This window comes from Pipistrellus hanaki (assembly GCF_964339955.1).
Source record: "Pipistrellus hanaki genome assembly, chromosome: 1".
Taxonomy (NCBI): domain Eukaryota; kingdom Metazoa; phylum Chordata; class Mammalia; order Chiroptera; family Vespertilionidae; genus Pipistrellus; species Pipistrellus hanaki.
In genome coordinates, this window is record NC_140503.1 from 107,509,791 (window position 1) to 107,524,311 (window position 14,521).

The following is a 14,521-nucleotide window of genomic DNA, read 5'->3' on the forward strand; positions in this document are numbered from 1 at the left end:
TACATGGGAGTCATTTTCCTGGGTTTTATTTCCCGGAGTGGCCCTCTTTCTTTCCTCCTTTTGAATGTGATACTTCTTTGCAAATTCACAAGGTTTAATTGAGAGAAAAACAACTGGGTTTTAACCAACAATTTTTTTTATTCAGGGCAATGAAACCACTGAAAGGACTCATTACTCTTATTTTGGTCAGTAGTTTTAGTTTTCTATCAGAACAAAGAGCTGCTAAGACAATAGAGAAATTGTGGAATTTTAGCTTTATCCTTGGAAATTCATTATTTAAGATACTAGAGTACAGTGACGTGCTCTTAAAGCCATCAATTAAAATTTTGAATGATTATTTAGAAGTGTAAGGATGATAATTGTAAAATAGGCATTAAAACTACCAGTTATTTCTGTCTAGCTGTTTATATGCTTTAGCCAGCCAATGTAAAGGTCCAGTGGGGACTGAATGGTAAATAATCTTTGTAACTTCAATGATCAGAAAGTCATTTTATAGCACGAGAGAGGTTCTCATTTCTCTAGATGAAGAAATGCCATAATGAGTTCAATAGCTTGTCAAGTGTGATCTACTAAAAAATAGTGGAGCTGTGCTTGTATTCTAGGTTTTCCTCAAGTCCAGGATTCTCTACTACTCTATACTTAGTGCTGCCACCACGCTAGCATGAACATTTTTTTTTTTACCATTTTCAATTTTGGAGATAAACAGATATAATTTTAGGGAAGATTTTTATTTATGCAATAGTGCTGTGACTTTTTTAAAAAACCTCTATCAAACATGTTTATGTTATTAACATAATATAAGTACCTGAAAGTAAAATTTTTTTGTTAATTTTCCTTCTCTAATTGTAAGTCTTAAAGATGAGGTCAGAATTTGAGGGAATTCTTTTTCTATTTTACATTTTTCCTAGAATACTTTTGCATAATTTGGAATAAAAAATTATTGAAAATTAATTATATCCTTTAATAATATTGTAACTCATAAAAGTAGTTCATATGGGAAGATTTTTTCAGATGTGACTATTTTATACATAAATGTTCTTTTTCAACATGTGACTGTTTTTTCTAGTAATGAGAAGTTAACCGGGCTAAATTTTTTTTCTTTGCTTGAAAATATTGGCAGTGCTTTCTTGTGTTTAGAGAGGAAAATGCACAAGCTAAACCTTTGACTAGTATTTTTTGACACTATAGTATAAGATATTGTGTATATAACCTGTAAAAAGTATATATAAGATTATAATGCAAGTTTTCATGTTCATCTAGAATACTTACGTTTTAGTAAATCAGGTCTATATTTTTGTGGGATGTTTTTCAGAGAACATATTTTCAATATCATAGGAGCATTTGATATTCCACGCTTTGTGTACAATTCAGAAAGAAAAAAATTTCTTCCGTAAGTATTCCATCTATTGACTTTCAACAATTTCCAAATGTAAATTATTTTCAGAAGTCATAATAGGGATTCCTTTTTGTTTTTATAGTCTATTAATGACCAACCACCCAAAACCAAATTTATTTGGAACAGCAAGAGATAAAGCAGAGCTGTTTCGTGAACGCTACACCATTTTGCACCAGGTAAGTTTGTGGGGAAAGACACTGTTTCAGTTTAGGTAAGACTTGAGGATAATAAAAGGATGGAATTTTATAGTCTAGTTTGTCATTCATTAGATTTATTTGGCTCCCTATATTTGAGACCTTGTAAGGGATATAGAAATAAAGATACTTTTCCCTTAACAATCATGATGATAATAAAAATAGTAGCTAACATTTATTACATGTGTTGTTTTTTAATTGATTTCAAAGAGGAAAAGAGATGGGGGGAGAGAGAAATATCAATGATGACAGAATCATTGATCAGCTGCCTCCTGCATGACCCCTACTAGGGGTCCAGCCTGCCACCCAGACATGAACTCTTGACCGGAACCCAGGGCCCTTCAGTCCACAGCCCGATGCTCTATCTGCTGAACCAAACTAGCTAGGACTATTACATGTTTTTGATATTCCAGGCACTGTTTATCACTTTATAGACATTATTTACCTTATTTAATCATCATAATATCAATGTATAAATGCTAGTATTCACATTTTACAAATGAGAAAACTGAGATCTAGAGAACTTTAGTAACTTGCTCAAATATGACATCTAGGAAGTATAGACGGGTTTTTTTTTTCTGTGTGTGTGTTTTGTTTTGTTTTTTTTATTTATTTTTTAAATTTAATAAATCTTTATTATTCAGATTATTACAATTGTTTCTCCCCCTCCCCCCATAGCTCTCCTCCACCCGGTCCCCACCCTACCCTCTGCTCTTACCTCCTGCCCCCTCCACTGTCCTCATCCATAGGTTTATGATTTTTGTCCAGTCTCTTCCTGTACCCCCCACAAAGACACCCCTTTCCCCCTGAGAATTATCAATCCCCTCCCATTCTATGCTCTTGATCTATTATATTCACCAGTTTATTCTGTTCCTCAGATTTTTAATTCACTTGACTTTTAGATTCACTTATTGATATGCATTTGTTGTTCATAATTTTTATCTTTACTTTTTTCTTCTTTTTCCTCTTTTTAAACACTTTCAGCATTTCATATAATACTGGTTTGGTGGTGATGAACTCTTTTAGCTTTCTCTTTTTTTTTTTCTTTTTTTTTAATATATTTTATTAATTTTTTACAGAGAGGAAGGAAGAGGGATAGAGACTTAGAAACATCGATGAGAGAGAAACATCGACCAGCTGCCTCCTGCACAGGCCCCTCCTGGGATGTGCCCACAACCCAGGTAACATGCCCTTGACCAGAATCGAACCCGGGAACTTTCAGTCTGCAGGCCGACGCTCTATCCACTGAGCCAAACCAGTTTTGGCTCTTTTGGCTTTCTCTTATTTGTGAAGCTCTTTATTTGCCTTTCAATTATCGTAATCTTGGTAGTAGGTTCTTACTATTCATCACTTTAAGTATTTCTTGCCACTCCCGTCTGGCCTGCATAGTTTCTGTTGAGAAATCAGCTGACAATCATAAGGGTGTTCCCTTGTAGGTAACTAATTGTTTTTCTCTTGCTGCTTGTAAGATTCTCTTTGTCTTTTGCTCTTGGCATTTTAATTATGCTGAGTCTTGGTGTGGTCCTCTTTGGATTCCTTTTGTTTTGCGTTCTATGTGCTTCGTGGACTTGTAAGTCTATTTCTTTCATTAGGTGGGGGAATTTTTCAGTCATTATTTCTTCAAATAGGTTTTTAGTGTCTTGCTATTTCTCTTCTTCTGGCACCCCCATAATTCTGATGTTGGTTCGCTTGAAGTTGTCCCAGAGGCCTCTTACACTATCTTCAACTTTCTCTTCTTGCTTCTGCGGAGGAGTGTCCTTTGCCTCTTTGTATTCCAAATCTTTGACCTGATTCTTTTATTTTTATTTTTTTATTTTTTATCTTTACTGTTCATATTATTACAGAAGTTCCTCATTTTTTCCCCTCCACCAGATTCCCACCTCATCCTCTGCCCTGTCCCCACCACCCATTATCCTCATCCAAAGGTGCACAGTTTATGTTCAGTCTCTTCCCACACCCCCCACCCCTCGTTTCCCTGAGAATTGTCAGTTCACTCCCCTTCCGTACCTCTGATTCTATTATATTCAACAGTTAATATTGTTCATCAGATTTTTTAATTCCCTTGGTTTTTAGATTCACTTGTTGATAGTTACATATTTGTTGTTCAAATTTTTATCTTTATCTTCTTCCTCTTCCTAAAGAACCCCCTTCAGCAATTCATATAATTCTGGTTTGGTGGCGATGAACTCCTTTAGCTTTTTTTTATTAGTAAAGCTCTTTATCTGGCCTTCGATTCTGAGTGATAGCTTTGCTGGGTAGATTATTTTTGGCTGTAGGTTCTTGCTATTCATCACCTTGAAGATTTCTTGCCATTCCCGTCTGGTCTGCATGGTTTCTGTTGAGAAATCAGCTGACAAGAAATCAGCTGAGCCAAAACCGCTTTGGTTCAATGGATAGAGCATCGGCTTGGGGACTGAAAGGTCCCGGGTTCGATTCCGATCAAGGGTATGTACCTTGGTTGCGGGCATATCCCCAGTAGGAGGTGTGTAAGAGGCAGCTGATTGATGTTTCTAACTCTCTATCTCTCTCCCTTCCTCTCTGTACAAAATCAATAAAATATATTAAAAAAAGAAATTAGCTGACAATCGAATGAGTGCTCCTTTAAAGGTAACTACCTGGCCAAAGCCGGTTTGGCTCAGTGGATAGAGCGTCAGCCTGCAGACTGAAGGGTCCTGGGTTCGATTCCGGTCAAGGGCATGTGCCTTGGTTGCGGGCGCATCCCCAGTGGGGGTTGTGCAGGAGGCAGCTGATCGATGATTCTCTCATCAATGTTTCTAATTCTCTATCCCTCTCCCTTCCTCTCTGTAAAAAGTCAATAAAATATATTTAAAAAAAAAAAAAAAAAGTATCTCACTCATTTAAAAAATAATAATAAAAATAAAAATAAAGATAACTACCTGCTTTTCTCTTGCTGCTTTTAATATTCTCTCTTTGTCTTTTGCTCTTGGAATTTTAATTATGATGTGCCTTGGTGTTGTCCTCTTTGGGTTCCTTTTGTTTGGGGTTCCGTGCGCTTCCTGGACTTGTAAGTCTATTTTATTCACCAGGTGGGGAAAGTTTTCTGTTACTATTTTTTTTACTATGTTTTCGGTATCTTGCTCTCTGTCATCTTCTGGGATGCCCATAATTCCGATGTTGGTTCGCTTGAAATTGTCCCAGAGGCTTTTTACACTATCTTCAACTTTCTGGATTCTCTTGTCTTCTTGCTTCTGCAGAGGAGTGTCCTCTGGCTCTTTGTGTTCCAAATCTTTGACTTGATTCTTGCAATATTCCATTCTGTTTTTAGGACTCTGTATAATATTTTTTATTTCAGAGAATGTATTCTTTATTTCTAGTTGACCCCTTTTCATATCTTCGTAGGTCTTGTTTATTTTATCAGCCTTTTCTAGATTCTTGAAAAACCTTATAAGCATGGTTTTGAACTCTATATCCAGTCGCTTCTTGTCCTCCATTTCTTTCATTTGTGATCTGTTTCCTTGTCTCGGCATTTTCGCTGCTTCCCTGAGTTGGTAGGGTGGGAGGATCAGCTGTATCTATGCCAGGTGACAGCCTTATTCTACTAGACTTGGAAAACTGCAAGAGCCTCTCTGATCAGCTTGGAGGGGACAGAGTTTCAGGGTGGAATCTACAGCCTTGGCTTCTGGTTAGTCCCGCCCTATAAGGTTCCTGTGTCTCAGTGTTCCTCAGTGTCCTTTGGTACTCGCTGCAAGCACCTCTGAGAGAAAGGTGCCCTTGAGTTTCCCCCGTTACCAGACAGTCTAGTCTCTCCCCCAACGAGCCCGCAACTGGGGTTCAGTGCAGTTGGAAGTGGGGTAAGAGCAGTCAGGATCTTATGTCTCCTTCCTGCTAGGGCAATCCAGCTGCTCAATCAACAGTCTGTCCTCTGCGCAAAATGTGCGCAACTTGGGGGCTCTGCCCTTTGCTGCTCCCCTGAGCTTCCACCTTATAGCCCAGATTCCCTCTGTATGAGCTGGGGGCCCGAGGGTCTCGTCCAGAACTGGGGTTCAGTGCATTCGGAACTGGGGCTCAGCCCAGTCCGGATCTTTTGTCTCCTTCCCACTAGGACAATCTAGTAGCACAGTCAACAGTCTGTCCTTTGTACGCAATGTGCAAGACTCCAGAGCTCTGCCTTTCGCCACTCCTCTGAGCTGGAAGCCTTATAGCCCAGATTCCCTCTGTATGTGTCTGGGTCCCCAGGGTCTCGCCCAGAACTAGGGTTCAGTGCTGTGAGCACTGGAGTTCAGCACAGTCCAGAGCTTTTATCTCCTTCCTGCTGGGGAACCCCAGCCAGGCACTCAGCCTCCCCTCCTCTCTGGCTCCATCCTCTCCTCACACGCAACGTGTCTTCGTACCTTAGGCTTTTACAGCTCCTCTGATTTTCCTTTTGGTTTTCTCTTTCCTTCTCGTTGTAGAATTTCCAGTCAGTCAACTTTCCTGTAGTTCTGGATAATGTCCATTTTGTATTTTAGTTGTATTTTTTGAAATTGTTGTGTGAAGCTGCAGTTAGGTGGTTAACTATGCCGCCATCTTGGTTTCTCTCCCTGACTTGATTCTTGCATTCCTCTAGTCTGCTGTTGGGTCTCTGTATAATATTTTTTATTTCAGTCTGTGTATGTTTAATTTCTAGTTGGTCCTTTTTCATATCCTCGAAGGTCTAATTAAATGTATCAGCCTTTTTTAGGAAATTCTTGAAAAACCTTAAAATTGTGGTTTTGAACTCTTTTGTCCAATCGTATGTTCTCCATTCCTTTCATTTGTGATCTGTTTCCTTGGCTCCTCATTTTTCTTGCTTCTTTGAGTTGGTAGGGTAGCTTTGTGTGCTAGGTGTCCTATATAGGTCAATGGGTCAGCCTCCCAGTTACCTGAGGTGTCACTCTTGGTGCACCCCTTTGTGGACTGTGTGTATACAGCCTTGTAGTTAAGTCTTAATTGTTGTTGGTGTCACTGGGAGGAATTGACCCCCAGACCAATTGGCTGTGAGGACCCGCTGTGTCTATAACAGAAGAATTGCTGTGCTGGAGACACACTTTTGGGGCAGGACTTGTTCCCATAGGGCTTTGGTGCTCACTGAGTCAGCCTCTTGAATGTGTCTCTTATGAGAGTATTTGAAATCTGGTGTCATTTCACACCGACTACTAGATATACTAGATTCTAGATATCCAATGGGGTATAGGTCAGCTACTGTCTGAGGCCACCCATCAGGAGCTACAGCAAGAACTACAGTTTTCTCCTCCTTGCTTAGGATTTGGCGGTTTTGGAGCAGTCTGGCTGGAGCTGCAGTTTATTTCCTTAAGCTGCCATAGGGCAGGCCATTTATATGCAAAAGCCACTGTGGAGCCTGGGCAGGTTTGTAGAATGTGCGGGGCAGGGTCTCCGGCCGGGGTGGGGTCAGTAGGCTGGGGCGTGGCAAACAGCAATGACTTCCGTCAGCAGTCTCTGTCTGTCTGCGTTTCCAAGTCTCTTCGTCCCCACGCTCCAGTGCAGTAAACATTGATTGCTGCGCGCACCTCTGCAAAAAAATCACCCTCACTTTCCAACCTGATGGCTGTCAAACCAGCTTCTCCCCATAGGTGTCTGGGTTCCCCGCCTATGATCCCAGAAACTGGATTTCAAAGTGATTGGGAGCTTGTTTCCCTTCGGGTTGACAAAAAGCCATGCGCCCAGTCGCCCGCCACCAGCCCGATTCATGTGCCTCCGTACCTTAGCTTTTCAGCGTTTGTGCTTCTTTCTCGTTCCATCTAGTTATAAGATTTCCATTCAGCCAGCTTTCCCATGGTTCTGGGTGGTAGTTGTATTTTTGAAATTGTTGTGTGCTGCGGGAGTTCAGTTGTTTACCTAAGCCGCCATCTTCGAGTTGGCCATTTTGAAAACCCAGACAGGGTTTTAATCTAGTTAGTCTAACACTGGAGCCTGTCCTTTGCCTGATATAGTCTAGTATGTCAGCTTCAAGCAGCGAGTAATCTATGAAGTTAAAGATGTTTGCACAGATTTCAAAGGTGCGTTGAGAGAGAATCCAAGATGGCTGCACAGGTAAACACCTAGTCGCACCCACAAACAACAATTTCAATAAAATACAACTAATATAAAATGGACATTAACCAGAACTACAGGAAAGTCTACTGACTGGAAATTCTACAACGAGAAGCAAGGAGTAAACCAAAAGGAAGAGCGGAGGAGCTGTAAAAGCCTAAGGTACGGAGACACGCGGCGTGCGCGGAGAGGACGGAGCCGGAGAGGAGGGGCGGCTGAGTGCCTGGCTGGCGTTCACTAGCGGGAAGGAGATACAAGCTTTGACTGTGCTGAACCCCAGTTCTAGGCCAGATCCTGGGTACCCAGGTTCAAACAGAGAGAGCTGGGGTTGTGAGGCGGAATTCCAGGGGAGCGGCCAAAGGCAGAGCCCCCGGAGGCACGCACGTTGCGCGCAGAGGACGGACTGTTGACTCTGCTGCTAGATTGCCTTGGCAGGAAGGATACAAAGGCTCCAACTGTGCTGGGCCCCAGTTCCGAGTGCTCTGGACCCAAGTTCTAGGCCAGACCCCGGGGACCCAGGCTCATCCATAGGGAGCTGGGCTGTAAGGCGGAACCCTGGGGGAGCGGCGGAAGGAGGTCCCGGAGGTGCGCACCGAAGGGACGGTTGGCTGTGCCACGGGATTGCCCTGGCGGGAAGGAGACCAAAGCTCCAGACTGCACTGAACGCCACCTCCAACTCCACTTCCAACTGAACTGAACCCCAGTTCCGGGCTCATTGGGGGAGAGCCTAGACTGTTTGGTAGTAGGCGAAAATCGAAGGCACCTCACTCTCAGAGGTGCTTGCAGCGAGTACTGAAGGACCCTGGGGATTACTGAGACGCAAGCATAGGGTGAGGCTGACAGAAGCCAAGGCTGTAGGCTCCACCCTGAAACCCCGCCCCATCAGGGAAGCTACGAAAATGCCGAGACAACAAAATAGATCACAAACGAAAGAAATGGAGGACAAAAAGCAACTGGATATAGAGTTCAAATCTACACTTATAAGGTTTTTCAAGAATTTCCTAGAAAAGGTCAATAAGTCCTATGAGGATATCAAAAGGGATCAACTAGAATTAATAAGGAATCAAGAAATGGTAAGGGATCAACAAGAAATAAAGAATACATTGTCTGAAATAAAAAATATTATACAGACTCCTAAAAACAGAATGGAAGATCGCAAGAATCAAGTCAAAGATTTGGAACATAAAGAGCCAGAAGACACTCCTCTGCAGAAGTAAGAAGGCAAGAGAATCCAGAAAGTTGAAGATAATATAAGAAACCTCTGGGACAACTTCAAGCAAACCAACATCAGAATTATGGGGTTCCCAGAAGATGAGAGAGAGCAAGATTGCGAAAACATATTGGAAGAAATAGTGACAGAAAGCTTCCCCCACCTGGTGAAAGAATTAGACTTACAAGTCCAGGAAGCACACAGAACTCAGAACAAATGGAATCTAAAGAGGACCACACCAAGACAAATCATAATTAAAATTCCAGGAGCAAAAGACAAAGAATATTAAAAGCAGCAAGAGCAAAGCAGGTAGTTACCTATAAAGGAGCACCTATACGATTGTCAGCTGATTTCTCAACAGAAACCATGCAGGCCAGATGGGAATGGCAAGAAATATTCAAGGAGATGAATAGTAAGAACCTACAGCCAAAAATAATCTACCCAGCAAAGCTATCACTCAGAATCGAAGGCCAGATAAAGATCTTCACTAATAAAGAAAAGCTAAAGGAGTTCATCACCACCAAACCAGAATTATATGAATTGCTGAAGGGGGTTCTTTCAGAAGAGAAAGTAAATAAAGATAAAAATTATGAACAACAAATATGCAACTATCAACAAGTGAATCTAAAAACCAAGGAAATTTTTTTAAAAATCTGATGAACAATATTAACTGTTGAATATAATAGAATCAGAGGTATGGAAGGGGAGTGAACTGACCATTCTTGGGGAAAAGGGGAGAGGGGGATGTGGGAAGAGACTGAACATAAACTGTGCACCTATGGATGAGGACAATGGGGGGTGGGGAAAGAGCAGAGGGTGGGGTGGGAACCTGGTGGAGGAGAACAATGGAGTGGGGGGTGGGGAAAAGGAACAGTTGTAATAATATGGACAATAAAAATTTATTTAAAAAAAAAAGACATTTGCACAAATAAAAGATAATGTACAATCTTATACTTGCTATAAAAGAGACACAAGTAAAATGCATTCAATGGGAAAACCAGAGAAGGCTTCAAGGAGTCTATGGCACTTGACATGGACTTTGATTGTTTTGCTCTTATGGCATTAGGGGAAAGGTCATAGTGGTAACAGTGTGAACAGAGGCACAGCAAAAGGAAAAAATGGGGTGTTCATGAGCCTTTCTCCCCACTTGGAATACCAAAGAGAGAGACTCAATCACAGTTTCCTCTACCAGCAGATTTTAGGATGTGTTAGAGGGTGAGAGAAGACTCAGAAGAGTAGGGGTGTTAGTCCTGTTATCCTGAAAGATAGCTAAGATGAAGGAAATGTCAAGTGGAGTAGACAGAGGGGACAGCAGTGGGGCAGTGAAAGCCATAGTTCATGATGACTGGTTGGATGTGAAGGACAAGGGAGAGAGTGAAGACTCAAAGATGTTTAAGGGTTTGAATCTGATCTGAGAGAGCAGGAGGGTAGAATAATGGTAATATGTTAACAAATAGGAACAAGATAATGTTTGAAGAAGATGATTTCAGATTCTGTTTTAAACATTTGAGTTAAGGTTTTAGTAGGGTATCAGGTAAAAGTTATGTCTGAATTAAAGAAAACCATCTGGATAGAGAGAGATACTACAGGCACATCTGCTTGTAGTAATAGATGGACTATTTAGGTATGAGTTCCTGAGCGGAAGAGGCAATAGAAAAGGGAAGAGGATATAATTTGGGAGCCACAGTAGGATGGTGTTATATGGCAGAAGCACAAGCTTTTTAGGAGAGAATTGGCAGCAAGCATTAGCAATGAAATTAAAGAGAATGAGCACTGAAGATGTCTGTTCTCTTCTGCTTCTATCACCTACATAATGTTCCAGGTTGATCTTGAGATGGAGCTCTGATCATGCCATGACTTTGAACAGAATTCTTTTCAGTAAATCTACTGCATATTGAATTAAATACAAGTTATGGTTAATATTTGAGATCTGTCACATGTTTCTGACCTAATCTCTACTTATCCTTTAATCATACTGTGCTAGAGCCAAAACTGAAGTTTGAAATTTTTGTTTCTTCCTCTGTTCTGTGACTTTGCTTAAACTGTTCACTCCCTAGATAACTATTCCTTCTTATCTCTGGTTGAAACCCTCCTACTTCTGGAAGGCTCTTCTCAAATTTCCTCTTCTTTCCTGAAGCCCTTCTTAATCTCCAGTTTCTTGCAGTGGTTTAATTCTCTGCTTTAAACCATTGACTACTCAGTGTTTCCCCTCTGTCACTAGAATTGGCCCCACCTTGCATTTGGGGTGCTTATCCCTGTCATCAAACTCCAGGCCCTTTGGTTTGTTTTCTCCGCCCATCTGGCACAGTGCTTAGTAAATACGATGTTTCTCTTTTTTTAAAAATTGTGTCTTAAAGCCCATTATATTCTTTTGGATATGTCACTAATCCTCTGAGCATTATTCCCCTCGTCTATGAAATTAAAGGGTTACATTTTTAGTCTTTTCACATTTTCATCACAGTTGTCTTCCTGAAAGCAAACCTGATTTCATCATTATTTTACTTCAAAATCTTTGTTTTCCATTGTCTATAAGATAAGCTTCTTGGTTTGGCATACAAAGTCTTTATCGTCAGGACTCTTATTAGAGGTTACAGAAACGCAAATTGACTAAAACAGAAAGAGGAATTTATTGGCTTGTATTATGGAGAAGCCTGGGGCCCCATCTGTATCAAGCATGACTGAATCCAGGTGCTCAAACAATATCATGAGACATCTACCTCTACCCATCTCCCAGCAATTTTAAAATTTGATTTTACTTTCTAACAAGTTCTACCTATAAGGTGACAGAAATGGCTACTAGTAGCTTTAGCAATCTCTTTTTGGCCCAGCTTGAGGTCCTTGCTTAATCCTGGAACAAACAATGTGTCAAAGAGATGGAGTACTTTGATTCATTAGACCTTGGTGGCCTGTCTATAGAAGGGGGAACTCTACCTAAACTACATGGACCGACACGGGAAGGGAGGGTTTTCCAAACAGGCTCCCACTGATCTCTTGCCTTGTCTGACATTTTGCCTCACACATCTCAGGCTCTAACTGTACTAAACTTTGCAACAGTTCCTGAATACTCCTTTACTCTTATAACTCATTCTTGTGACTTTTGCCTGAAGTGTCTTGTCTCAGCCTTCGTTTCTTACTAGCAAAATCTTTTTTTTTTTTTTTTTGTCATTTAGGACCTTGTTAAATGGTCCCTCTGCCAAGGGTCCTTTTCTGTCTTGTGACCTGTTGGTGGTACTTCTCTCTCACTAGTCCATGCTCTGAGGATGACAACTCTATTTGTTGTCTTCACATCCCTAGGCCAGAGTGTGCTGCTGCCAAGTATACAATAGACCTTTAAATTTATAGAAAATAATTTTATTTTAAAAATAATATTTTTAGATTTCTACATTAAATTATATGGTTGTTCAAATTTGTTGAAAATAGATAACAAATATTAACTTAAGGACAGTGTTTTGTCAGGGCACTATTTTAATGAGTCTTAGTTTTAAATGTCTGCTTCAATAATTCATGTGAATCTTTCTTTTTTATAGAGGACCCACAGACATGAATTATTTACTCCTCCAGTGATAGGTTCTCATCCTGATGAAAGTGGAAGCAAATTCCAGGTTAGAACATTATTCTAATTATTTAGGGGGTGTAAGTATACAAATTTAATATTTATTGTTTATTATAATTTACTGAATTTTTAATGAAAATGAACCACTAGTAACTGTTTAACTAGCTAACTGACCTGTGCATGCCCACTGTCTATACCCTATGTCCTGAGTCCTGCAAATCTCTATTAAAAGCAATGACTTCCTTCTTTGAAGCAAGCCCTGGGATTGTGTAGCCCCCAGAAAGTCTCTGGAACCAAGATAGATCCCTAGTCCTCCCAGTCCATTTGCTATATGCTCTACTGGCTCTCTGTCCAACTCTCAACATTACCCTTTGCTCTCACTCATACTCCAAAATACTGGTCCTTGCCCAGCCCAGCCCTCTAGTGACCACCACACACTTAGTCAACTAAAATGTACTATATCAGTTGGAATGAAACCTTTATATGGACACTAGAGAACATTTAGCAGGGGTCTTCAAACTACGGCCCGCGGGCCACATGCGGCCCGCAGAGGAGTCTGATCTGGCCCGCCAGGTTTTTTGGGCAGTGAGCGCAGCCGAGGTGTTACAGTAGGAATTAGTAGTTCATATAGTCCGGCCCTCCAGCTCTCTGAGGGACCGTGATCTGGCCCCCACTTTAAAAAGTTTGAGGACCCCTGTTTTATAGAATGAATGAGGTGTCACAGGAGGCCACAGGGCTGTTGGGATCTGAGGAGCAGAGGTAAAAGGGAGCGTTTCTTTCATGTGTGCTCCTTCCACTTTTATACCTTGGAAAGTGATTACCAACCAGTACTCTCGCTTTTGTTCCAGCAACACAATCACTGTCAGCCTATCTATGGCTCTCTTTCTCTCTCCAGCACACAGAACCCTGCAGTGGGAATATCCCTTAGCTACTGTGTCTGGGCCATACCATTTCTGCAAGGTTCCAAATAGGTTCTAAAGAGGCCCAGCCTCTTCTAAGATTCACCAAATTCTCTACGAAGATAGAAGAGAAATCATGATGATGAGTAGTCTCATAGATACTAAAACAATAGTACTAGGTAATGCTCAAATTAATGCTTGATGACAGCACTATTTATAGTGTTTGATAGTTTTTGCTTTTAATTTTTATTAAGAAAAATATATAGTATAATTTTGAAAATTTATATTACATATATTTTTCAAATCCTACCTAATAAAAGAATAATAAGCAAATTAAACATCACTCCGCTACACCCATAAGCCATGCCCACCAGCCAATCAGAGTGAGTATGCAAATTAACCCCAACCAAGATGGCTGCCACCACAGAGAGCAGTTGAGAGGCTTTGTTTCCCAGGCAATAGAGGAAGCCAAGCTTTCCACACGCTCTGGCTGGCCTAGGCCTCCACTCAAGGATACAAAGTTTCAATTATAGAAGATACATGAAACCAAACAGAAATGGCGGCAGCCGAGTGAGCAGGGGGCTTGGTTCTGCTCCAGGCTACAAAGTTTCAATTGTAGAAGATAAATAAATCCCAGATACCAGGGCCTCTGCTTGGGTTGCCAGGGAGTGTGGTTGGCCTGCAAACCACCACAGGCCCCTCGCTCAGGCCGCCCCACACCCCAAGAGAAACCCCACCCTGATCTGGGACACCCTTCAGGGCAAACCAGCTGGCCCCACCTGTGCACCAGGCCTCTATCCTACCTAATAAAGGAGTAATATGCAGATTGACATTTCTTCAACACACAAGATGGCTACCCCCATGTGGTCAAAGATCCTGCTCCTATGTGGACACAAGATGGCCACCACAAGATGGTCATCAAGGGAGGGCAGTTGGGAGGCACCAGGCCTGCAAGAGAGGGCAATTGAGAGGAACCAGCTTGCAAGGGAGGGCAGTTGGAGGCTATCAACCCTGCAGGGGAGGGCAGTTAGGGGTGATCAGACTGGCAGGGGAGCAGTTAGGCTTTAATCAGGCTGGCAGGGGAGTGGTTAGGAGGTGATCAAGTTGGCAGGCAGAAGCGATTAGGGGCAATCAGGAAGGCAGGCAGGCGAGCAGTTGGGAGCCAGCAGTCCTGGATTGTGAGGGATGTCCAACTGCCCATTTAGACCCGATTCCTAAACAGGCAGTTTAATATCCCTC

The 14,521-nt window shown here is 41.6% G+C and overlaps 1 protein-coding gene across 1 annotated transcript in view; it reads left to right on the forward strand.

Moving 5' to 3' along the window:
- The window catches only part of POLE2 (DNA polymerase epsilon 2, accessory subunit), a 60,470-nt gene that overhangs the window by 8,101 nt on the left and 37,848 nt on the right, over window positions 1–14,521 (forward strand). Inside the window, exons 4-6 of the mRNA XM_084885228.1 lie at window positions 1,313–1,390; window positions 1,479–1,572; window positions 12,358–12,432. Coding sequence (XP_084741354.1) covers window positions 1,313–1,390; window positions 1,479–1,572; window positions 12,358–12,432 — 247 coding nt within the window. The remainder of the gene's footprint in view (window positions 1–1,312; window positions 1,391–1,478; window positions 1,573–12,357; window positions 12,433–14,521) is intronic.